Source organism: Ambystoma mexicanum, chromosome 1q (genome assembly GCF_040938575.1).
Source record: "Ambystoma mexicanum isolate Mex_15411 chromosome 1q, UKY_AmexF1_1, whole genome shotgun sequence".
In the NCBI taxonomy this organism is placed as follows: Eukaryota; Metazoa; Chordata; class Amphibia; order Caudata; family Ambystomatidae; genus Ambystoma; species Ambystoma mexicanum.
The window spans coordinates 391,039,290-391,065,328 of record NC_090922.1 but is presented as its reverse complement, the minus strand read 5'-3'; the positions used below and the strand labels follow the sequence as shown (position 1 = coordinate 391,065,328).

The 26,039-nt window shown below is 48.0% G+C and overlaps 1 protein-coding gene across 5 annotated transcripts in view; it reads right to left on the bottom strand.

The window, feature by feature from the left end:
* The window catches only part of RBL2 (RB transcriptional corepressor like 2), a 953,306-nt gene that overhangs the window by 79,579 nt on the left and 847,688 nt on the right, over nucleotides 1-26,039 (bottom strand). For 3 of the 5 annotated variants that reach the window (XM_069639547.1, XM_069639538.1, XM_069639539.1), the window contains exons 20-21: nucleotides 22,409-22,489; nucleotides 18,964-19,169 (exon numbers count right to left, since the gene is read on the bottom strand). In XM_069639547.1, the coding sequence (XP_069495648.1) occupies nucleotides 18,964-19,169; nucleotides 22,409-22,489 (287 nt within the window). The remainder of the gene's footprint in view (nucleotides 1-18,963; nucleotides 19,170-22,408; nucleotides 22,490-26,039) is intronic. The other 2 variants (XM_069639540.1, XM_069639544.1) reach the window with 1 other exon arrangement.

Below are 26,039 nucleotides of genomic sequence, written 5' to 3'. Positions count from 1 at the left end.
TAGATGGTACTCCAACAAGTATTACCAAAAGGGAGGGAAAAAGGCAAAAATAAAGAGCAGTAAGGTAAAACACTTTTCACATAAGGTTAGCAAAGACAGTCGATAGTGGAACAAGGAGAATTAGTTTGGGGCCCGCATTAGAGGGAGCCAGGCGAGAATGTGCCCAAGATCACACAACGTCACAAGTCTTTGCAGGTGAGTAGAAAACGGTTTTACTATGGTTCTGAGAAGTTTAGTTAGGGTGTCCCAGACCTACCCAGGTTCGAGAGCCGAGGGCTAAATCTACCCCGTACAATCGGTGGCAAGGGAGGCCGGGCAGAACACAGTACCTTTAAAAGTGGAAAGATTCCTCCAGCGGTGGTAGTCGTTCCTGGTAGTGGGTGCAAGTTGCAGCGTCGTCCCGAGGAAGAGGTGATCTCGACGGGGAGGAAGGCTGCAGGTCGTTGCACTACCAGGGATGAGGCCAGCCGTGGAGTTCTCCGGTCACAAAGGATTTTTACCCCTCTTTCGCGGTTGAGGTAAAAAGTGGTAGCCCGCTGGCCGGGGTGCTTGGCACAGGCAAGGCGGCCACGAGATGCTTCGGGACGGCGAAAAGAAGGCAGCAACTGGTTGTCCCCACCAGTTAAGGGAAGAAGACTCTCCGGCGGGAGATCTCCTCTGTCGTCGGGAAACGTGGTGAGACGATTCTGCAGGGCTTCACCGGTGGTGTCGTCTTGGCAGGTCGGCTCGGCTTCTCCCTCTTCGGCTTCTTAGGTCCTGTGGCGACTTCTGAAGAACCAGTCCCAAAAACCCTGCTTTTATGCAGCAAACCCCCATTCATACAGCCTAGCTGTCACTGAAACATGCTAAGTGGTGAGCGGGGTGGCTCACCACTTGGGCCAATCACACTAGAGTGCGACCTGAGTTGGCAAGGCAACTCGGTCCAGGGTGCCTAAACCCCCTCCCACACCCCCTGTGGTACCCAGACAGAATGGCACCACTTTGGAGGGCTTCTGTGCAGAAGCCCGCCAAAAGTGGAACAAAGGCTCGACTCGGGTTCAGGGTTACTGAAGTGAACCTAGACGCCATTTTGGCGGCGAGTTCCGGCAAAAAATCCCAACCGGTGAATTTATATTAATTAAATAAACCGGCGGTATCTTTAACATTGCACCAAAAAGTGGTGCATCAAAAACCAATGGGAAATCCCATTGGGAAATATTCCGGTGGAATATTTCCGTGGTATCCACTGCCACCAGCCAGAACTCGGCGAGGGGGGACGGGACAGTACCCCCTCGACAACAGACCCAGGGGCAATCTAATTGCCCCTAGCAGTATTTCCACAGTAAGATGGTTTGTACTGGTTAAGTTCCTAAGTTAAGACTAGTAAAGTCAATGGTAACTTTACTGACCTAGGGAGACAGTAGTCAGTCCCAGGGTGTGGAGTCTATGTTTGGGGGTCTCTAAGACACCCCTGTGCTACTGCACTGAGGGTGCTGTGTAACACACATTCAAAAACCAATGATGGCCTATGGGGAAAATTACCCCCTAGCCCATAAGCACATAGCAAGTCACAGAGAACACTCTCAAGTCATGTCCAAGAGTGAGGGTAAAAGAGTCTCACTCTTGGCAGGAGAAAAAAATAAACCCCAAAAATCCAGCAAAGCTGCTGGGGGACTCACTAGGTTAGGAAATTCAGCCTAAACAGAGAATTCTTCCTAACACTCGCCCCCCCCCCAGACTAAGGGACAGGAGGATTTAATCCACTCCTGGATGAACCTCATACCTCTAGTCGATGACATACATCCTAGAGAGTCCATCAGCATTTTGATGGTGACACCCTGACCTGTGCTCAATGGTGAAATCAAACCCTTGGAGGCAGATTGACCATCTCAATAGTTTTGGATTTTCCCCTTTCATTTGCATTAACCATCTCAAGGGTTGGTGGTCAGTCTGAATGACAAAAGTAGAACCATACAAGTATGGCCTAAACTTCTTCAGTGCCCACACAATAGCAAAGCATTCTCTTTCAATTGTTGCCCACCTTGTTTCAGGATCCTTCAGTTTTCTACTGATGAAGCAAATGGGGTGTTCCCTACCCTTCTCATCCAGTTGGCTAAGGACTGCACCTATACCTACATTGGAAGCATCAGTTTGTACAATGAAAGTTTGGTGGTAGTCAGGAGCTCTGAGTACTGGAGCTTGGCAGAGAGCTTTCTTCAGGTTTTCAAAGGCCTGATTGCATTCCTCAGTCCATATGACCTTCTTTGGGAATTTTGGAGAGGAGATCACATTCAGAGGAGAAGCTATGGTCCCATAGTTCTCAATGAAATTCCTGTAGTACCCAGTGAGGCCTAAGAAGGCTCTCACCTGGGTCTGAGTAGTAGGTGTTGTCCAATTTTGCACAGCTTCAATCTTGCTGAGCAAAGGCCTTATTTCTCCACCTCCTACCTCATGTCCAAGGTAGACCACTTTACTCTGATCAATTTGGCACTTGCTTGCCTTTATGGTCAGACTGGCCTGCTCAAGAGCCTGCAAAACATGTCCTAAGTGGGTCACATGTTCTTCCCAGGAGTGGCTGAAGACTGCAATGTCATCCAAGTATGCCATGCAGAAGTCCTCCATCCCAGCCAGAACTTGGTTCACCATCCTTTGGAATGTTGCAGGTGCATTTTTCAGTCCAAAAGGCATAACCTTGAATTGGTATAGGCCAACTGGGGTAGAAAATGCAGTTTTCTCCTTGGCATGGTCTGTCAGGGCTATTTGCCAATAGCCTGACGTAAGGTCCAGTGTGCTGAGGTACTTGGCTGCACCAAGTTTATCCACCAACTCATCTGTCCTTGGCAAAGGGTGGGCATCAGTCTTGGTGACTGCATTAAGAGCTCTATAGTCCACACAGAATCTCAACTCTTTGGATCCTGCCTTTGGTACTAACACCACTGGGCTAGACCATGGACTAGTAGAGGGCTCTATTACCCCGAGATCAAGCATCTTCTTGACCTCACCTTTGATGTGGGTTCTGACATGTTCTGACATTCTATATCCTCTGCTTTTGACTGGCAGACAGTCACCAGTGAGTATCTCATGCTGTCCCCAAGGGGTCAAGCCTGGTGAAAGTGAGAACAGGGGGGCAAACTGATTTAACATAGCTTTGCACTCCTCCTGTTGCTCAAGGGTCAGATCTGAAGAGAGATTAACTCCTTCAACCTTTTCGTCCAAAGGTAAGCCTCTCACGAGGTCAGGTAGAGCGTCACTCTCCTCCTCCTCTTCCGATGAAGCTAGAAGCAATGCTCCTACTTCTGGTCTAGAGACATAGGCTTTGAGGCGGTTGGTGTGGAAGACTCTGGGAGCTTCCCTGGGTTTGCCCAGATCCACCAGATAGTTGACCTCTCCAAGTTTTCCCACAACCTTGAAGGGTCCCATCCATTTGTCTTGCAAGGCCCTCTGCCTTGTTGGGAGCATAACTAGAACTAGCTGGTCTTGAGTAAACTCAACCATGTTAGCCTTCTGATCATGCCAATGTTTGATCAGAGCTTGGCCAGCTTTCAAGTTATCACTTGCTTCTGCCATCATGTGTGACATTCTCCTTCGGAGACCTATCACATAGTCAGTCACTCTGACTGGCTTGGGGGAAGGAGCACTCTCCAACCCCTCCTTAATCAGGGCCAAGGGGCCTCTGACGGGATGGCCATAGAGAAGTTCAAAGGGAGAATAACCTACTCCCTCCTGAGGGACTTCCCTATAAGCAAATAGAAGGCATGGCAGTAGAAGGTCCCACTTTTTCTTAAGGGGTTCTTCTAAGGCACCTATCATGCTCTTCATGGTTCTGTTAAATCTTTCTACCAACCCGTTTGTCTGAGGGTGGTAGGCGGTTGAGAACTTGTAGGTAACTCCGCAGGTTTTCCACATGGCTTTCATGTAGTTGGACATAAAATTTGTCCCCCTGTCAGAGATCACCTCCTTAGGAAACCCAACCCTGGTAAAGATACCAAGGAGGGCCTTAGCCACAGCCTGAGCTGTAACAGTCCTCATAGGAATTGCCTCAGGGTACCTAGTAGCATGGTCTACTACAACAAGGATAAACCTGTTGCCTGAGGAGGTTGGGGGATCAAGGGGACCAACAATGTCAATCCCTACCCTCTCAAATGGGACTCCCACAACAGGGAGAGGCACTAAAGGTGCCACATTCTTGGAACCAACCTTACCAGAAGTCTGGCAGGTATGGCAGCTCCTGCAATACCTATCTACTTTTGCCCCCATTTTTGGCCAATAGAAGTAGAGAGAGAGCCTTTCCTTGGTCTTCTTGAAACTCAAGTGACCAGCCAAAGGAATCTCGTGGGCTAGTTGCAAGAACTGTTGTCTGTTCTCTTGGGGCACTACCAGGCGTTGGTATGCTCCAGGTTCAGATTCGGTTGGTTCACTGTAGAAGAGGCCATCTTCCCAGTGTAACCTATACTTCCCAGGCTCTTGCCCATCAGCCTGAGAAGCTGCCTGCTGGCGAAGGCCCTCCAGAGTTGGACATTCTCTTTGTCCCTTACGAAAAGCTGTCCTGCTGGGTCCACCTTCTGCCAGTAAAGACTGCAGCTCAGGATGGTCAGCCGGGTCCAGGTCTCCAATAAGTTCTGGGCCTCCTACTAGCTCTTCTTCAGAGTCTAGTTCAACCAAACAGGGTTGTACCTCCCTCTCAGCCTCAGCTGGAGGTGGAGTTACAGGTGTAACTTTGGACAACCTCGGGGAAGTCCTTGTTGGAAGCACTGGAGTGCTTGCTGTAGGTTTTTTTCTAGGAGTCCTGGGTTGCCCCTTTGCTCCTGATCTGGTAGTTACTGCAGTAAGTTGTTCCAGTGGGAGAGGAGTGATTTCTGTCATCATCTCCTGAGATAAACCTCGCAGGGTTTTCTCTCTTGCAGACTTGGTGAGCTCCCATAACCTTTTACTAGGAGGTCTGGGGGTATGTGACACAACTCCAAGAGCTTTTAGGTCATTTCCCAGCAGAACTCTTCCTGGCACTTCACATTGTATACTGACAGGTATCTTCACAGCCATATCATTACACTGGATGAGAACTGGTAACTGGGGACACATCTGCACAGGCCCTCCAGCTAACTTGGTGAGGCATTTGGGTGCCTTAGCAACATCCTCTGCCTTGAAAAATGATTCATCCACCACAGTTATGCTGGCCCCAGTGTCCCTGATGGCAGGGGTCTCCTGACCATTCACGTGGACACTGTCCTTATAATACTCTTTAGTATTATCTGGGATAGAATTATACACATCTAAATTTTGTTGTTCCCACAACCCCAGAGAGACTAAAGAAACACTGGCTGAGACTCCAGTGGGTTCATCAGCCAGTAGTAGAAAGTTTCCACTTGCCATAGTGACTTCCTCCTCTGGAGCGAAGGCTAAGGAGACAAGTTGGACCCCTGAAGGTTTACCCTTACATCTGGGATCTCCTTTCACATGGTCAGTAGCCTTACAAACATAACAGGCCCCAAAGGTCCTTTGGAATGGAGGCTTGTTCTGACCTCCTTCTGGTTTAGCACCAGAAGGTATACTACTCTGCTGTGGTTTCCCAGGTGGCTTACCCTTATGGTTTTGTTTGGGGCCCTCTTTGGAATTAGGATTATTAGAATTCTCTTTGGAGTCTTTCTTAGGCTGTCTTCCCTCATCCTTCTTCTGAGTTACCCCAGAATCCTTGTGAGTAGCCCTGTTGGCAACCCACAAGTCAGCACCGTTAGCTAGTTTCCTAGGATCTAATTCCTGTGAATCAGCCAAGTGCTGTCTGAGCTCAGGAGAGCAGGCATCATAAATTGACTCCATCATTACAAGATTTCTCATTCCTTCATAAGTGTTCACCTTGTAACCCTTAATCCATCCCTCTAAGTTTTTCAACCCTTCACACACCCAGGTAGCCCAAGGGGTACCATCATGCTTTTTGAGGCTCCTAAACCTCTTAAGATACTGGGAAGGGGTCTTCCCAAACCTAGCTATCAAAGCTAGTTTCACACATTCATACTCTTTCCTATCCTCCTCCCCCAACTCCATTACCACATCAGTTGCAACAGGGGGAAGCCTAGAGAACAACCAGGTGAGTAACTCATTACCTGTGATGTTCTGGAGCCCATGATTATACTCAAACATAGACAACCAATCCAACACATCCAATTTAGGCTCATACATACCAATCAATTCCTTAGGCATCCGGGGTCTTTTAGGACTGGAACTTCTAGAGGAGCCAGAGAGAGAAGCATTCTCAACAGACAATTTCTTCATTTCTAGCTCATACTTGAGCTCCATTTCCCTTAGCCGTAGTTCTTTGTCAGTTTGAGCATTTAGTTTCTTGTACTCTAATTCAAGTTTCATTTTCTCTAGTTCAAAGTATTGAGGGCTAAATGTGGGACCTGGCAAAGGTCCAGTAGGTACAGCTGGTAGAGCAGACAGAGGCCTAGAGGGACTATCTACAACAGTTTCATCCTCCTCTTCTGGTTCTGACCCAAGATCATCAATACTTTGTTCCATATCAAGATCATTGCTGCTTTCTACATTTGCTGGAGTAATAGGTTCCTCTGGACCATCCTCCAGACTTTGGTTTTCTAACAACCTTTCTATTAGCTCTATTTTCTTTCCTTTAGTCATGAGATTCTTATGCTTACAGAGAAGTCTTAGACAATCAGCAGTTTTTGTAGCAAGGGACTCTTGACTATAACTTTCCATAGTAGACAGGTTAAAAATGACTTTTTTTCTTTCTTGTGCTTAAGCTTTGTGGTTAGTTGCACTAAGGTATCTCAAAAGTACTCTAAAGTGTATAATCAATACAGATCCCACCGCTGCCACCAGTGTTAGGCAGAAACCTGTGCAGTTCCCTCTGGGACCACTGCAAAAGATTTAAGTCTACAGGTGTTGGCAGTAAACCCACTTGGTAGCAGTCTGTACCACACAGATTCACTGTGGTAGCTGTGGCTGAGCAGTCAGACTTCCCTCAAGAAGAGTTAGGCAGTATACAGAGGATACATAATAGGTACAGAGGTACAATAGCACAAGCAAACACTGACCAGAGCTAGGTGTAAAAGTAGAAACTTATTTATTAAAGGTACACTCATAAATTACACTAGCACATTAGAAACGATAAAGTCAAACACAGTTACTATTACTCATATGTACATCCCTACTCGTTTGTTGGACAATTCTAAGTTAACACCACTTATTTCTAACCAGAGGTGAGCGCTTAACGTTAGATGGTACACAATAAAGAGCAGTAAGGTTAAACACTTTTCACATAAGGTTAGCAAAGACAGTCGATAGTGGAACAAGGAGAATTAGTTCGGGGCCCGCATTAGAGGGAGCCAGGCGAGAATGTGCCCAAGATCACACAACGTCACAAGTCTTTGCAGGTGAGTAGAAAACGGTTTTACTATGGTTCTGAAAAGTTTAGTTAGGGTGTCCCAGACCTACCCAGGTTCGAGAGCCGAGGGCTAAATCTACCCCGTACAATCGGTGGCAAGGGAGGCCGGGCGGAACACAGTACCTTTAAAAGTGGAAAGATTCCTCCAGCGGTGGTAGTCGTTCCTGGTAGTGGGTGCAAGTCGCGGCGTCGTCCCGAGGAAGAGGTGATCTCGACGGGGAGGAAGGCTGCAGGTCGTTGCACTACCAGGGATGAGGCAGGCTGCACAGAGGAGACGCAGGAGGAGAAGGAGGGCAAGGCAGGCCCAGCAAGCCCCACCAGCACAGCCAGTGCCACCACGCAGGCAGCCCCCAATCCCATGCATCAGAGCCAGCCCATTCAAACTCACCGCTGAGCAGATCCACACCCTGTACCGACTGGACCGGGACACCATCACCACCATTGTGGACATGATACACAACGACATCGTCAGCATGATTGAAACACCCACTGCCACCCCCCCCTACTGAAGGTAGTGTCCGTGCTCCACTTCCTGGCCACAGGCAGCTACCAGCACACAGTGGGGCACTTGCATGGCATATCACAACCATTATTTTCGCGTACACTGATGGAAGTGCTCGATGCCCTCCTCAAGCACACAGATGACCACATCTCATTACCACGGTCTGCCCAGGAGATTGCCAACACCAAAGTGGGTTTCCATGCGCTGGCCGGCATACCTGGTTGCATTGGTGCCATTGACTGCACCCATGTTGAATTGGTGGTCCCACATGCCATGGAGGTACCGTACCGCAACCGTAAACATTTCCACTCAATCAACGTGCAAATGGTCTGTGACTCCAACAGGATCATCACACATTGTTCTGCCAGATTCCCCGGATCAACCCATGATTCAATGGTCCTTCGGAACTCCACAATACCACGCTACATGGAGCGACATGCAGGCCCAAGATCCTACCTACTCGGTGAGTCTAATGTCATGAGCATGGAAATGCAAAGTGGGTGTTGAATGACGTACCAATGCATATTTCTTCTGGCAGATACAGGGGGGTGATGCATACGTCACATGGGTGCAACTAGCAGTAGCCAGATCATTCCCTGTGGCAGCACTGACGTCAACAGAGTAGTGTACACATTATGCCTGACCTAATCATCCCAACATGTGAATGAAAGTGTATCCCAAAAACGACACAACCATCTGCAAGTGCATTTTGCAAATTGTGACCTCATTGACCCTAAAGAAAACCACCAACATGCATGTCACCATGCACCAACTACTGAAAGGCCTGTCCCCCACAACTGCGCACAAAGGAGGCACATGACAGACAGGAACATCAATGCACCACTACAAGACCCACAAACTGTCCCCATTGACACCAGTAATGCTCACTGGGGTCATAATGAGCCAGACATCAATGTTGCTATCATGTGAGCTTCAAGCTCACAGGACACGTGCAAGGTCACATGAATGACGGCCTGAACAGACACAGTGGATGGCCATTCACAAGGCAATCGCCCCCCCTGCATTGTGTTTTGGCATGCAAAACAGTACATGAGAGCCATGAACACATACTGGTTGCACAGTGTAAATCCATTAGCACAACTCTAATTGGTGCACAGTAACAGTCGGAATCAAGGCATGGTTGTGCGTCATGTTCACAAATCAATCTCGTTCCTGACACATTCATTTCTCACATTTTACAGGTGATGCGGGCTATCCCCTGAAGAGGTGGCTCCTCACACCAGTGCGGAACCCATCGAACCAGCATGAGGAGGACTACAACCGTGCCCATGCACGTACCCGTGTGGTGATAGAGCAGGCTTTTGGCCTACTGAAGGCACGTTTCCGCTGCCTCAGCAGGTCTGGCGGGGCACTCCTGTACCGCCATGAGAAGGTTGCAAAGATCGTCATGGCATGTGTCATGCTACACAATATGTGCATCAGACGAAACGTGCCTCTGCCCCCCGACGCAGAACCACAACCACCTGATGATGGGGATGATGATGATGGGGATGGGGCAGCTCCTCAGGGAGGCAGCAATGCACAGGAGGGGCATATAATGCGTCAGAATGTCATTGACCGATACTTCTAGCAGACACAGCGTGTGTGTAACATATGGATGGCACTTGGGCACTGTGTGTGTCTGGTATGTCAACACTGTGGACTGTAAAACAATAAAGCACACATACGCAATGAGCAATGTCCACACATTTCGTTTATGAGAAATGAAAAAGTGTATTGTTCTTCTGAATAGGTATAACAGAACCCCTCCCCCTCCCCCCTGAACACTCCAACACACCCAATTCCCCCCTCCCCCTCCCCCCTGAACACTCCAACACACCCAATTCCCCCCTCCCCCTCCCCCCTGAACACTACAACACACCCAATTCCCCCCTCCCCCCTGAACACTCAAACACACCCAATTCCCCCCTCCCCCTCCCCCCTGAACACCCTGCAAACATGTGACAGTGCCCGTGGTGAAGTGTGTATAGTTTTGCACACTATTGACTGCCCCCTCTCCCGGAACCTGGGGCCCCCCTGCCTGTGCTCCTCAGGGTCCTGGATGACCTGCGGACGGGAGTGGCTTGTGCTGAACTTGCAGCTGAGGATGTACCGGGCTGCTCAGTACGGCATGTGTCCACAATTGTCTGGATGAGCTGGCTCATCATCTGCCGCACTGCAGCAAGTTCGGTGCATATGTCCCTGCTGGCAGTTTGGATGGCAGACCTGATGCCATCAGCACTCCTCTCCATGGCTGCACTGGCACTTCCACATTCTGCAACATGCTGCGTGAGGAGTGTGCCCAGTACTTCCTGCCTGTTGGCAATCTGCTCCAGCGACAGCTGGAAATCTGGCCCAATGGAGGGTGCCAATGGGGGACCAATGGGACTACTCCCATCTTCCCCAACTCCCACTGGACTTGGAGTTGCTGGCCATGAATAAGCAGGCGATTGGCCCTGGGTGTCATCTCCATGATGGCTGATTGGGGATAGGTGTGGTGAGTGAAGTTGCGTGTTCTGGTCAAGTCCAGTGTCATCCTCCACATCACTATCGGAGCAGGCAGCGATGGCTGCAGTCTCCCCAACAGTACTGCTCCCTGCTGACACATTGCCCTCAGTGGGCAACAGTGGGTGTTGTTGGGCTGCAGGCGCTGTCACGACCCCTTCCTCGGGGGACTTTGCTGCCCTGGCCTCTTCAGCCTGGCGTGGTTTCGGCCTGGGTCCAGCAGAGGTGGATGCATGGTTCCCTTCTCCCACTTTCCTGGCCTTCTTGGCTGGGGTGCTGGTGCTGTCGTCCCTGCCAGTGTCCGATTGCGAGCCTGTGGTGGAGCAGAGGAGGGTGACTGTTATTGATGGTTCAGCGGACATTGAGCAGGCATTGTGAAGAGTCTAATGGATAGATGGTGGAGTTAGTAGCCCGTGACATACAGGTTGCCTCCCTTTAGGTTCGGTTTTGCATGCAGGTGTGTGTCTGCCTACTGTACAGTGTACATGCTGCATGTGCGCAGGGTGTGGCTCATCTGCTGATGTGTTGCGTCTGCCACATTGTGATTGTCACGTGCAAGTGTATCAGGGTGTCTTGCAAGGCTGGATATGAGGCACCTACCTGTGTCTCCAGATGTCGGGGCCCCTCTCTCCATCTCGCCGACACCTTCGATGCACTCAATGCCAATCAGAGAGGCACATGTCTCCTCCCATGGCTGCATCTTCAGTGGGGAGTCTGCTCCCCCGCCAGTTCCCAGGGCCAGGTTACGGTTGGCAGACATAATGCCCCGGACCCTGATCCGCAGGTCGTCCCACCTCTTGCGGCACTGTTTGGAGGTGCGTGGGGTGGTTCCAACAGCACTGACACGTTGTGCCACAAGTTCCCACACCTCCTTTTTGCGGCCTATGGCTGACCGGGTCATCTCAGTGGAGAAGACAACATCGGCCTTCTCCTGGAGCGTGTCTGCAAGCATTTGCAGTTCCTCACGACGGAAGCGCTCCTGCCGCTGCCTGTCACATGCCTTCTTCACAACTTTCGGCATGGTTGGGTGAGGAAATGGGTGGGTTATGGGAATGACAGGGTTTGAGGGTTGGTTGTGGAGTGGTTGGGTAGGATGGCAATGGATTGTGTTTTTTAAGATGGCCGCTGTGCTGTTTCCCGTTCCGCCGCGATTACGCTATTTCCGGTTCCGCCTAATTGCGGTCACCGCTAATTACGGTGACCGCTGACTACGGTCGGCGCAATGATGGGTGGCGGTAGGTCACCCTGCGCTGTTAACGAGGCCGGTAAGGGCTATTTACGGCATGGCGTAGTTTACGTTACCGCCATGGCGTAATGCTCGTGCCCGATGGGTCGTAATATGGCGCTCTTATCGCCATCGGACCATGGCGTTAACGCTCATTACGCCATGGCGGTAATTTCGATTACTTACCGCCTGGGTCGTAATGAGGGCCATATACTTTTTCAAGGAGCTATCAGTAACCTGGGGCAGGTATAAACCTAAGACTCTGTTTGTGTCTGTCTAAACAGCACAGGGAAAGCAGAACCCAATGTTACACTTTACTGAATGACTCAAAGTTCTTCTAGATAGGCAAGACCTAAGGCAGACTTATTCTGTACAGGCTAACAGCAACTCAGGGGAAGCAAGACCCAGTTGGAGGACAGTCATACAATTATCCTAACAGGAATAATCTGGTGAAACCAGCAGATTACTTTTCGGAAGAGGCAGAAACAAATCACAGGTGAGTAATATACCCTCACATCTACTTTGTATTAGAATGGCAAAACGGTTTCTATGGAAAGAAAGATGTTAACCATACTTTTGAGAATAGTGCATCACACATCCAAGGCAAGTAAGAACTTTTGTAACTGTTCAGTCTTAGAGTTAAAGTTACCAACTAACTCTTTTTCAAGTAAGTAACATTTAAACTCTTATTTTCTTTTCTAGGCAAAAGGCCCAATCCCTTAAAAGTCTTCCCCTTATTATTGGAGCATGAGTGTTCTTTCTCAGTGGCAGAAGGGGGGTCACTAGGATCTAGTGTCCAACAGACAGTGTCAGAATAGGTTCTTAATTAGCAAAAGTCAGAGTTTCTTAGGAAGACTCAGCAAACAGGTGAGCATTTTACTTCTAGAGTTACTAAAGGGTACATGGGCTTCACAGAAGACACCCCAGCAGGATTACAGTAGTGGAACTGGGTGAACTGGACGAGAGGCCTCCCAATCACAGAACACACACCACACTTCGCAGGAATCACAAATGACGTAAGCTAAGTACATACCCAAGCCAAGACAGTACCTCAGCATTGAAGACGTTTTTGCAGCAGTAGAACTTCAGGATCTGCAGCCAAATACCCAGTCAGTGGATTCCTTGTCGTGGTGACTGAAAACAAAACCTCAGAAGGAACTTTGCAGCAGGGATCGATGGAGAAGGCTCTAGGCAAGGTGTTCCTTCTGGCTGAATGTGGCTCTGTGGTTCCGGCGCCTTTTACAGGAGCACAGAAGAAGACAGAATATCACTCTTGAATGCTTGTCGTTACAAAGGTCCAGCACTCTGGTGAGGGGACTTTTCAGACTCGATTTGTGTGTCTGGAGATCCACCAGGATGCCCACGAAGTTTCAGTGAGATTCGGAATTCGGAAGACTGTGCACCGCACAATGGCTCGAGGTCCCAGGGTATTGGGGTAATGCAGCCCGCAAGGTCGCAGCACGGCATGGGATGGCTGATAATGTAGGTATTCCTCAGTCTAGTGGGTCTCACCAGGCTCTGGGTCGGGGTCGTCGTTTTCAGAGTCCCCAGGTCGATTGGAAGGAAGGGCTACAGCAGGCTCAGGTTACACAGTAGGCTCTCCGGTCGTTGGAAATCGTCTCAGCTGCTTCTCCTTCATCATCCTCTTCGGTTTCAGTTCCAGTGGTCGACTTGTCTTCAGCTTCCAGGTTTGCAGTATTTAATAGGAATTACAACACAACTTCTGCATTCTCTCCCTGCATTTTTCAAGAAGGGGCGGTCTGGTTGTTCAATCAGGTCAGCCAGCCCCCCAATGGGATTTGTCCCATTCAGGCAAGGAGGAAGACAAAGGGCTGTGGAGTGTTGGACTCCTCCCTCGCTTCCTGCCTTCAAAGACAGACTGGAGCCTTGCCGGGGAGTCCAGGGAACTCCCGCCAAAGATAGAAATCTCACAAATGAATTTCCCACTGTTGGGGAGAATTCTCAGAAATGTGCTAATTCCCTTGTACCTTAGAGACCCAGAGCTCTTTTGCTGGACTTTAGGACTTTTAATTTCTAACCAGGAGAGAGTGAGCCCTTTTTCTCACCCTCTCATGTATTTTTATTGTGATTTGGGCTCTGTGTTTCTTTTGGTTATGGAGTCTGACAAACTCCACAGACATCATCTTAATATTGTGACACATAGCACCTAGCGTGCAGTGGCACAGGGAAGTCTTTCACATTTCCCAAAGGTTAAAATACCTTCTCTTGGATTAACTACTGTTTCCAAGAGCAGTGAAGTGAAATTGACTTTACTTACATGTGTAACTTTCTAGACACAGCACACACTATCTTACAATAGGGTCCTGCAAGGGTTATTTAGTATCCCCTTTATCTAGTTTCTAATGTAACCATTTTGTGTTACCATTTCTACAATTAATGGCTGGTGGCAGTGGTTTACTTATAACTACCATTGGGAGTTTTTACCGCAAGCTGCGTTCGCAGTTGCAGTAAAGCACCCATGGGTGCCCATTTTGTCAAAATGGCCCTGGTCTTCTTTTTTCGCCATTTTTTGTTGGAAAGGTCCTTCTTGAGATGTACTCTGCGTGCCAAACCAGGTTTGGTCCCTTTGTTCGTTTTGTCTTTGGCGGGATTCACGAGTGAAGCCCGCCTCTGGCTCCAGTATGTCTGGCAGGGGCAGGAAGTGAGGGAGGCGCCCGAAACGCCATGTGCTTAATCCCCTTGGTTACAGGAATGCACCCAAAGGTGATTGGCCAGCTGGCTGTACGGCAAGGACAGCCACCCTGCTGTGTGATTGACTGCTAGGCTGGAATGAATTGGAGAAACCTACATAAAAGGTGAGGCTTTTTGGCTTGGAAGGCAGAGTCAGCCACTTGACGAAGGAATCCAAAGAAGAACTTGGAAGAGACACCTGCTGCAACTCCTGGACCGTTGGTTTGCCTGGTGAAGCCCTTCTGCTGCTGTGCTGAATAATTCTCTGCCTTATAACAGTACATAGGTCTACTGTCGACAAAGTGGTTAGCAGAGGAAGGAGAGGCTAAAGTATGTGGAGGGGGGGGTGATGTTCTTATAAGGTCTGTACCCTAGATGGTCGTACTTATCCCTAGAGGGGGAGTCCCTCCCCATGAGATCCTCCCACATTATATCTACACCAGGGGACTATAGTTTAGCTGCAGCAACTCCCTGGCCTCATCAAAAGGTGCTCTCTCCTGGGTAGAAGTGACACCAAAGGAAGGATCATCACAGGTGATAACACACGGATCATGAACTGTTGCAGTCAAGGGGACTGGGACTCAGGACCTCGGTCCTACATTATATTAGGATTTGAATCTCTCCCTCATGTGGTTTTGCTTTCCTTGAACCTCTCACTGTTATACTGAAATGCATGCCTGCTTTCTTAGACTATCTCCTTGTTAGATCTGATAGTCTTTACTCCACCCTACTGCTTTGACGCTAATAAATCAAAGCTGAAAACAACCTGTGTGACCTTGAGACTTTGGCTTATCACTTGGCATATGACAGATCATACCTATGTTAATTTTGGGTTTCTTCAGTGTATCTTAGTCTTTAGTTTGATTCTTTGCCAGCTGCTGCTCTCAGGCACAGTTGGTTGCTAGAACGCTCAGTGTTCAGGCGTGCTTGCAACTAAGCTGATACTGCTGGTTCAGGAAAAAAAAGCAAAACACCTTTGCCTCGTAACTGGAGGTCTGATAACAAGAAATTGCTTTGCTTTCAGGTAAAGTAAAGACAGATTCAGGCAGGGCAATCTCACAATTTGTTTTTGGGTAGGCATCTTTCTCTGTACTTAAGGACTCACCCCCAGCTGTTACAAACTAAGGCAGTAGAGCCTACACTTTTAGGGGAGGGTGGGTATGAAACCATTCGCCAAACACAAGGTGGCATTCATTAAAACATTCTGGCAGCAACCAAATCAGTGCACACCCACCGTTAAACTTTTTGAGGCATTTTTCCAGGTTTTTTTTCAGGTGTGGATTCAGGATTGACTCCAGACACCATTCACAAACTGGTTATCGGTGGTCCCCCCAGGCATTAGCCGTGACAGTCCCTTACCTTGTTTTGGGGACATCTACTGTGGTGAGCCAGGTATTTCCATAAGCTAGTACATGATGACCGCATGGGGGCTGTGGGAAGGACTCCCTGGTCACCCCTACTAATTCTCTGCCAGGGGACTGCCATATGGATCAACAACCTAATACTAGCCCTTTAAGAGGTATACGTTTGTCTTGGAAGGGTCAGGACTTCCCCAATGCAGCTTACCAATGCCTAGCAAAACTACATCCACGGGAGAAGAAAGACAACGTTTTTGATTGCATGTATTTCAGAAGTGTGTGTTCTGAGGACACTCACCTCATCTTTGGGTGTTTGGAGGAGGTCACGAGCTAAGGGCGAGAGAGTCAGTGATTTCTCACAGAATTGGGAGAAGGGGGATGGAGGAAAGAAGAAGGAGCAGAGGGATTGGAGGGAGAAGGAGGTGGCAGAAGGTAGTAGCAGGAGGAGAGCATTAAGAGTTGAGAGGAGGTGAACAGCAGGTGGAAGATCGAAAGAAGAAGTGCGTGGCAGTAGAATAGAAGGTGGTGACAGGAGTGAATAGGGGGTGGTAGGAAGGAACCAGCAGGAGGAGGATGGAATGCCGGAGGAAATACTCAGGACTTGACAACCCACGAGATTCGAAAGGAACAAGATAGTCAGCATCACTGAGACAGGAGGTGAGGATAAGGCCCTAATCTGAAGGGATTGAGCTCACAGCGAGGGGCTGAACAAGTAAGTGGTGTGGTGCCATGGAGGGCCATGACCAGAAGAGAGTTAGACAAGAGTGGCAGATGTTAGAAATCAGGACACAGGGAAGGTGGATGATACGACTCTTGAAAGAACCTTTGTGGAAGCTTGGGCCGGAAGACCCTGAGTCTCTTTACCTAACCCTTAAACCAAAACTCCAGCTGCCATCCAAGCTTGTGGCAGACACACAGCAAAGTCTACAGTCCCAACAAGAGATACCGGATGTGATTAACCCCCTGAACTGGAGATAAGCTGAAGGACGGTACTTCTAGGATCCAGATTCAGAAAGTCTGAGCGTGCTGAGGAAGTTACCCAAATCTTGTGATCTTTGGGAAGGATACGCATGAACTGATATCACTGAATAAGACGGGGGTAAAATCTTTTTTGTTTGGATTGTTAAAAACCTTTCAAATGTTCAAAGGAGATATTGGCAAATATCACTGGGGAAGAAGGCTTGTCCTAATTTTGCACCTTGGTTGAGCCGTCAAGCATTGTGAACTTTGAAAGGAGAACTGAGAACTGGACTATGAAGCACTTTGTTTTTTTGTAGTCAAAGGAAATGTTTTTGGGGGACAAAGGGGGTGCAAGGAACCAAGGGGACAACCTAAAACAGTCATAGAGAACAGAAATTAGGTTATACCCAAATTCCGTATTTATATTTTGGTTGAATACTCACTAAGCACTGAAATCAGAAAATTAACAACTGTGAAAATTCAAATCGAGGTGTGATCTAATGTGCTGAACTGTGTCTATTGTATTACTCCATAAACAGCTAAAGTTGTATTCCATCCGCTCTCACATAGGAACTATGTCTGGCTTTTGGACCGAGTACTGCATTTTACATGTTACCCTTGGTTGGAAACTTTTCAGGGTTCAGCACGCGGTATTCCACTAGAAACACAAAAATGCTACAACAAACAGGTGGACCCCACAACGCCACCTGGGTAAGGAGATTCTCACTTGGAAAACATGGAACATAATGACTCTCAGGGGCTTATGATGAGGCCTGAGAGGAAGACTCATCAGGGAACAAGTCGGGTAAGCCACAGAGTTAGGATGGACCTTACAGGCTCAGTTTTTCACTTTGCGTTTCACATGTACTCACTAATACAAAACACCTATTGGATGCTATACTATTTTGTTTATTCAAATACAACTGTACTGGTTTTGCTTACATTTACCAAAAAGTCAACCTGCCTACCCATCTTACAATGAAACAATGTAAATAAATTGGTCACATTTCAAATAGTTGATGGAATCTACGTAATTGGGTTCATACCAGGCATGGCATCAAGAAGTGGGGTCTGGAATTTCCAGCCCAATAAACATTTTGTTGAAAACCCCCTTGGGTGGGGGCTATGCCAGCAGTAATGCTCCACCAGTTCAAGGCAATGGCCTGGGCAAAGCAAATGCCATTAACACGGTTTGCGGACTGTTACCATCCAGCTTGGCCTGCCCTTCATGGTTTTATTGTCATTAGACTCCAGCAAACCATCTGTAAGGCTAATGGCTAAACATAAAAGTGTTTCTGAAACAAAAAGACGATCAATAGAAAAACAAGCCATACAACGATTGCCTGAATGAATAAATGGAACAGTATAGCTCAGCGGCAACGTGCTCGCCTTGGAGCAACACAGGTTCGATCCCCGGGTCCGCGCTTAGAAACCTCTGGGTATTATAAATAACCTATCATATCATATCATAGTATCATATCATATAACATGAAAAAGAGCACTGCTTTTCTGTATCGGGGGTGATCCCTAAGAGCAAGAGGTGGGGAAGCAGAGAAGGCAGCGTTGGCTAAGTGGCTACTTGAAAGGAAGTGGGAGGTAGGTGAGAGGAGTTTGAGCAAGGGTGGATGGCAGAGGGATGTAGGCGGAGGAGCCGTGGACTATAAAATTACTCAGAACCTGAGCTTATAACAGTGATTACATACCACAATTTGAGTATTTCCATTGGCCAACGCACACAAGTCGGGTGCTAATTAAAAATCCTCATTTCATTTAACTTTCCACTCACTTTGTCGAACAAAACAAGGTGTTCTTGAAGCAAGCACTAAAACAAGGTCTTCAAGGAAACATGTAACACTCCGAAAGACATTGCCAGATTCCTCCCAAACAACTGCACATCTGCAGTAGATGAGGACACCATTCAAATGTACTCAATGGCCTTTTGTGACCTATGTTTGAAGATCAGGACCTACACATCTCTTAGTTGCCTTTCTCGTCTACAACCTTCCTAACGGGAGAATGTGATCAAGGTCGATAACCATTTGTTGCAAACACGGTTAAGTGTTTTCATGGCCTCATGGTAAGAGGTAATTGCTTTAAAAAATAATGACATAAAAAAGATGACCAAAGATTACGTTTCAATGAAGCTGTCCTGGTTTGGCTGAATATATGATGGAAACAAAAATGAGCGTAAAGTGTTTAGCTGTTGTGTGTCTGAAATCAAAGTCTTTCATTGTTTCGGCTACAAGTGGCAACATTTACTCAGCTAAACTACATTTCAATACAGTGCCAAAGATTCTATTAATCTCACCATGCAATCTATGTACATTTGGAAAGATAAGAAACTTACTGAGTTTGTTCGAGAGTATCTTAATGCAAATTCCTTGATGCCCTCAGTATACACATTATTGTAAAACAGAATGAGGTCACCCCTCTCTTCTTCCTCCATATCACTGTTGCCACCGGTGAGACGAGTTGGAGTTGGAGGTGCACTGTTTGGCTGCGGTACTGGTAACGTGCTGCTAGACCTCATGACAGGACTGGTATCTCTGCTAGCTGCAAAAATGACAGACAGTATTAAAACATTTTGCACATTCAAAAGTGATGACCTGCCATCAGAATTAAAAAAAAAGGGAACCCTGCAATGCTTTAATATATCTTTACAAAGTGGTTGTTTAATGACTAAAACAAAGCAATCTATGGTTGTTGCAAAAGCTGCATTTTAGACTTTTAATGACTCATATTTTTCATTTCCCAAATACTTTTCGTATTGTTTTTTACTATGCATCCTCTCCTACTATACAAGCCACAATGGCTGTTAGCAGACAAAAGAAGACCTTACTTACCTCTCTGTAATGTTATTTCTGATGGGCAGATTCCTCATTTTATAAGTATCTTCTGCAGCACTTCCTGTCTTCAGAAACTTTTTCAGCCATCAGGGCATGCAGTGAGGCTCTGCATGGTGTTGGGGTGTCCATGATGCTGGATGTGCCATCAGGGGAAGTGTAAGTGGGACCAGTCACACCACATAACCTCAATTCTGCCTTTTTTCCTAGCACTCATGGGCTGAGAACTGCAGAACAGCAAGAGGTGAATGTCCCAGTCATCACATCAAGAGGGGCAGGCTGAGATGGCGATGATGTGGAATCGGCGAAAGGAAGGACTACTCAATCAGAACATTACTGAAAGATAAGTAATTTGTTCTTCTAATGGATTCCTTCCCACAAATTGCTCATGTTACATAAACTTTCAAAGGAGTATAGACCCTGGAGGAGGGATGGGAGTGAGCAACCAGCAGCTACACCACAAGCACCACTTGACCAAAGTGGCTGTCCTGACCTGATAAGGAATCCAAGAAGTAATGCTTTGTGGAAATGTGCCATGAAGCCCATGTAGGCACCTGACAGATGTCCACAACAGGGACACACCTCTTTAAGGCTAAGGTAGCCTCCAGACCACTGCTAGAATAGGCTCTGAGATCTTCATGCTCTTCCTTCCCTGCAAGATATGAATACTCCAAAATGCAGAAGACAATCCACCTGAAAAAGGTTGGTTTGTTGAAGTGATGATGATCAGGAAAATGTAGCCACCAGACGGATGTGCAAAGCAGGGACACAACTCTGCAACGCAGAGGTAGCCTCCAGGACTCTGGTAGAATGGGCCCTGGGAGAGTCTGGCACTTCCTTCCTGGCCATATTTTAACTCTACAAAATGCAGAGGATGTTCCACCTGAACAGGGTCAGTTTAGTGAAGTGATGGCGACCAGGAAAAATCACCAAAAGAGTGAACAACCTCAAAGAACAAGAATGCAAGAGCTAAAACAGAGCTACGATGGGAAACGTTGAAACAAGGGTCAAATCCCAAGCAGGAACAATAAGCTGGTGAAGTGGAAGCTGGTCAGATAATCCCAGCAGAAACTCCATACTAGCGAGGATGAAAAAGAATGAGCTATCATCGTGGGTCCCGTTAAAGGCAAAAATAGCTGCAAGGTCAATTGCACACTGTGGGGGTTGAAGCGAGATGCACAATAGAGCACAGCACTTAGGCTGACGCACAGTGAGTCACACTTCTGGCCTGCGGACTACATAGTGCATTCAGAAATGGAGGCAGGCGGGGAAAAGATAAATGGATGGAACAATTGAACTTCCGGGCAGTGGCGGGTGAAAGGCAATGTGGAGCTGTGCATGGGAAAGAGGCACAGGAGGGCCTGTGAGAATGAACAGGGGGAGGGGAAAACAAAGTGTGATCTTGCAGGGGCTGTCTTTACAGGGCAGCTCTCTGCAACCTTGCTCTTATGTATGCAGTGTTTGGATGTGGATCTGCCCATACACCTTCAAAGTATTAATATTAGGGCGGACAAATCAAGGGGCCCAACGCTCCTTATAATTCAGCCTCTCAGCCGCCAAGAATGAAGGTTGAAGGTGTTGTGGCTCGGATGGAGGACCCAGCCCTTTGATTGGAACAGCCGATGATCCACCATTTCTGGGGGGCACCAAAGAAGACATATGGACATGTCTAGAAGTTGCAGGTACCATGTCCCCTAGACCCCGTCGGGGCAATCAGGACATTGTTGGACCCAAACTTACGCAGTCTCCTGCGAACCAGCGGAAGGACAGGAGATGGCGGGAATGCATATGGGCAAGCAAATTCCCACTCAACAATCAATGCATGCCACAGAGATACCTGACTGGAAAATTCCGTGGAGTACAAGTCACACTTTCTGTTGACATTGGAGGCAAAGAGATCCACTTGAGGGGGTCCATCAAAGGGGGTAGATCTTGTCCAGACCTTCTGGGAACAACTTTGACTTGTAGGAAACTGACGTCTGTCAGATGAAGGCTTTCACAACTAAGATCACTGTCCATGTAACAAGGGCAGCCAATAGAGAAACGTTCTCCAGAGCCCAGAACCACAGTCACATTGCTTCCTTGCCCAGTAACATTAGCCACACACCATCTAGCTTGTTACGGTAATGTATGGCTACTGTGTTGTCCGTCAGAACTAGCATACATTTGCATTACACAGAAGGAATGATGGTAATCGGGGCTAGCCTAATGGCCCATAGTTCTAGCAAACTGATGTGTTTCCTCACCTAGACAGGGGACTAAAGTCTGCTTATCCTCAGATTGTTGATTTGAGCACCTTAACCCTTTGGGGAAATGTCCATGACAACTGTCAAGCCAGGCTAAGATTGCAGGATGCCATGAAGCCCATAAGAGGCAGAAAGGCGTCGGATGGGACCCAACTTTGTTTTTGGAAGACTTGTACCAAGATGCAAGATGATCGCCACGTGTTCCCTTGGAAGGGACGACCAAACCTGAGTGTGTGCCCAGAACTCCACCTACAAACGAGTGCTTGTGATGGCATTATATGAAATTCAGGGAGAAGCTCAAACTGTGCAGAAGGTGATAGGTGTGGTGCAGGTGAGGTCCCACACCTGATATTGAATGTGAGCTGGAATGAGCCAGTTCCCTAGGTAGGAAAAGGCATGAATCTTCTTCCTCCTGAAATGTGTGGCCACCACAGCCAAACGTTTGGCAAAGCCAATTGAGGCTCAGGAAAGATAGAATAGAAGGGCCCTGAACTACAATGGGTTGACCCCCACCATAAACCTCAGATAATTGCCCTGCTTTGGATGGAGTGGTACACTGGCCGGGCCTGTAGGTACGGGGACTATAGAATCTAGGTGAAGATGACTATTTTGGATTGTCTTTGTACAGGTATAAATTCAGCATCTATAGATGGGAAACAGGCCTGCATTCTACTTCGACACAAACAATAAAAGGAGTACCAACCTTGCTCTCTCTCTGAGAAGGGCACCTGCTCTATGCCACTCTTCACAGGAAGTTGCAGAATCTTCTCCTGCAGAAGGGAATCTGGAGAAGGAGTACATGAAGAAGAGTGCTCAGATGGTCGTTGGATAAAAAGGAGGCAGTAGCCCTGTTACATAACTTGTAAGGCCCAGGCATTGAAGGTGTGCAGGGCCAACCTCCCACCCACCGGAATGGAGTGGACAAAGTCTGGATTAAGGTGTTTTGGACCAGGTGTTGCTGAAGGGACAGTGGAAGTGGCAACTCTGCCTCTCTGGGCACTGCTGTCTTTGCCTTGGTGAGGGAAACTGCACTTTAGTGGACAAAGTCCAGATCAAGGGGTTTTGGACCAGAGGTCACTGAAGGGACAGTGGAAGTGGCAACTCTGCCTCTCTGGGCATGCTGTCTTTACCTTGGTGAAACTGTACTGGATCTACTTTGCCAGATGGCGCCTGCCCTCTATCATAGTGGGCAAATGAGATTTAAGACTAAAAGGGTTGGTTCTTGGTAGCGGAGGGAATGGACAGTTGGACAGCTACACCCGAAGCTCGGTTAAGCACAGAGTGGGCCTCATTACGAGGTTGGCGGCAACCCGCCGGTGCCACCGGCGGCTTGTCGCCAACCCCGTAACACCGTTTCTGCCGCCTGAGATCCCGGTGCCACTGGGACATTACAAGTCCCGGCAGCCCAGGATCTCAGGTGGCGGAAATCCGAAGTCCCCATTCCCATAGAGTCCAGTAGGACTCTATGGGAGTGGGGAGACGGAAGCACCGGCACCATTGCTTCAGTGAAAACTGTGCCTACTACGGCCAATGCCCCCAGCAGGTCAGACCCTGCCGGGCGCAGAGGCCCCAACAGGCACAGTTGTAGTCTGCCAGTCCAGAATGGGTGCTGGTAGGTTGCTACTGGCACCCTTAATTCCGGACCAGCAGATTTGTAATGAGGCCCAGTGCCTTTGGATTCCTCACAGTTTAGGGACACCCTTAATATCTCTGAATTAAAGGGAAAGAGCACCACAGTTGGTTTCTTCTGGTCTTCTGGAGAGGTGGAGCTTTGCCACTAGATTTGGTGGAGCATTCAAGGATACTGGTACAGAGCTTCAGTCCTTCCTCAAGCAGCAGGACTTCCAGGAATGCAGGTACAGAGTTCCAACAATAGACAAGGTAAGAGGGTCTGCTTTTGTCCCCCCTGAGAGGCAGTGCATGAACACAGATCCCAATCGCACACCAAGCATAATTTAAACAGAGGGTATCTTGAATAACCCATCCACCAAAGGGCCAGGAACAGCGAAACAACACAGTGAGTAAAGGTTTTCCTTTGCAGGTCGAGTTGCAAGAACCAGTCACGCAGTGACTTCACCCCTAGACCAACTGTGACCCAAAAAAAGAACAAATAGCCTTCAAAGGAGTGGGACCCTACAGCCAGGCGTGAAAACAAAATGAAAGAACCCGGCCAGGCAGATTATGATGGCTGGAAGACCAAAGAAGGGCAGCCAGCCAGCAGGAAAAGGTCCCACGAAGGAAACAATAATAGAGACAAGCCTTGATATCCCAGACAAACAGCGACGGTAGGGTAGTGGTGTCTCACAACCGTTCTGGATGACGGCAGCTTCTTACCCCAAGGCATACAACAAAGGCTGTAATTTGGCAGTTGGCAGTAAAGCAGCCCAGAAACAGTTCCAGCATGGAGATCCCAGGTTATAGGGTGTGTAAGGCCAGGGGGAGGATACGGATAGCCCAGGAAGGACATCCAGGAGCCAAGAACAGAAAACAGAGCTAAGGATAAGGACACAGCACCCAGCCACTATGACCAGACCTGGTCCAAAAATTGCAGCAGCTTCGAGACAAAAATCCACCAGCAGGCAGGTAAGCAAATTGAGGCAGGCGAAGGCTCTCCCCTAAATATATCCAGACACTCACGGGCTGGCCTAAGCCAGCCTCCAATAATACATAGGGGTAATTAACCAAAGGCTCACCCTAAAAAACACCTAACATCCAGGTCCACCAAAACAGTATGTCTACTGGCCTTTCTAGAGCTAGGGACTTGACTAAACCGGACCACACTACTACAAAGGGTGTTGGGCTGGCCTCAGAGTAAGATCATGTTTGCACAGCGGCTATTTAAGGTCTGCTATGGGTTATAGCAGCATGGGATTTTGGCTCAAGTGGTAGACAGAAAGACACAGGCTTTTCCGGATCCACATTCTACTTTCCAGCACTCTTTTCTTACTCTTTTCTTACTCCTTACTGATCGTGGTGTTCCTCGTTACTATCCCACAACCGTGCCCCTCCTCCCACCATGGGTTTTATCCCTTCAGATGGGAGCCTCAGCTCTAACCCTTGCTTTGAGCTATGCGTGCCCAGTTGATCCTTGCTGTTCTGATTGCTCCTGGACTCACTAGTCCTGTGTCTTGTCTCTTTCTCGCCAGTCTCCTCCAGTTGGTTCTTTCTTTCCATCATCTGATGTTCTCTTGTAACCTGATGTTCACACATTGCCACTTCTTTATGCTTCCTTCCTGTCACCACCTTATACTCTGCTCTAGCCTTCCGAGGTTCACGGTTCACCTCCTGCCACTTCTTTAAGCTCCCGTCTGCAACCACCTTCTACCTCCTTATGCTTTCCTCCTACTGCCTCCCGATGTTCTTCCTTCTACTTTTGCCTCCAATTTCCCCTGCTCCTTCCTCTTTACCGACAACCTTATTCTGAAAAGTCTTTTATAAATCAAAAACTTGCTCCATACTCCACTTGTGACTTCCTCCAAACCCCCACATATGGCCTTAACCCTCATGTGTTTTCATATCCTGCCACTCCCTCTGCTGGGGTTGGGCTTTTTTGAAGTGTTTCACCCAGTGGCTTATTTGTTCACTACAGCGGACTGGCCATCACTTAAATGACATTTGATCAGAGGTGTTGTAGAGGTTTCTCTTCTCACAGGGCAGGCTGTGACTTTACTAGTGCTGTCTGCCATCTTGTTTTGGACAATACATGTTCTTGTGCATGCACGAGAGTGCTAGACTCCTGGAGTGGTACAATGTCTGCTTCGCTCTGCATGATGAACTCCTGCAAACCACAAATTGCAAGAACACTGTGATCATAGACTTCATCTTTGCCATGGATGCAACCTCATAGGGTATTTGTACGCTAAAATGGTGAACCTGTGACCTCTAAAACCCAAGTGTCTGTCTCTCAAAGTGCCAGTAGCAATTTGTTGATACATGTGATGGTTCCCCCTCTATAGCACCTGAGGGGCCAGCAGCCAATGGCTCAAGAAGGCACATGGCCCTCTTGGTCCCCTCACTAGTTGTCTCTAGAACAATGCAGGGGACTTTGTAACAAACAGAATTAACAGGGAATTAATCCAAGGAGAAGGAAAACCCATCGGTTGTGGAAGGTGGAGTGAATGCTAACCTTGGGAGAGGCACAGATCTATGAGAAACTACAATACAGATGGAGGGATAGTCTAAAAAGCCTAGGAAACACATACCAAAGTTCTGACAAAACCAATAAACCAAATTAACCTTGAAATGATGTGTAATTTGTAACACCTACTTACAGTAGGTAATATACTTGTGCGCAAATATGCATTCATAATTACAGTTCAAATGAGTGACAAAAC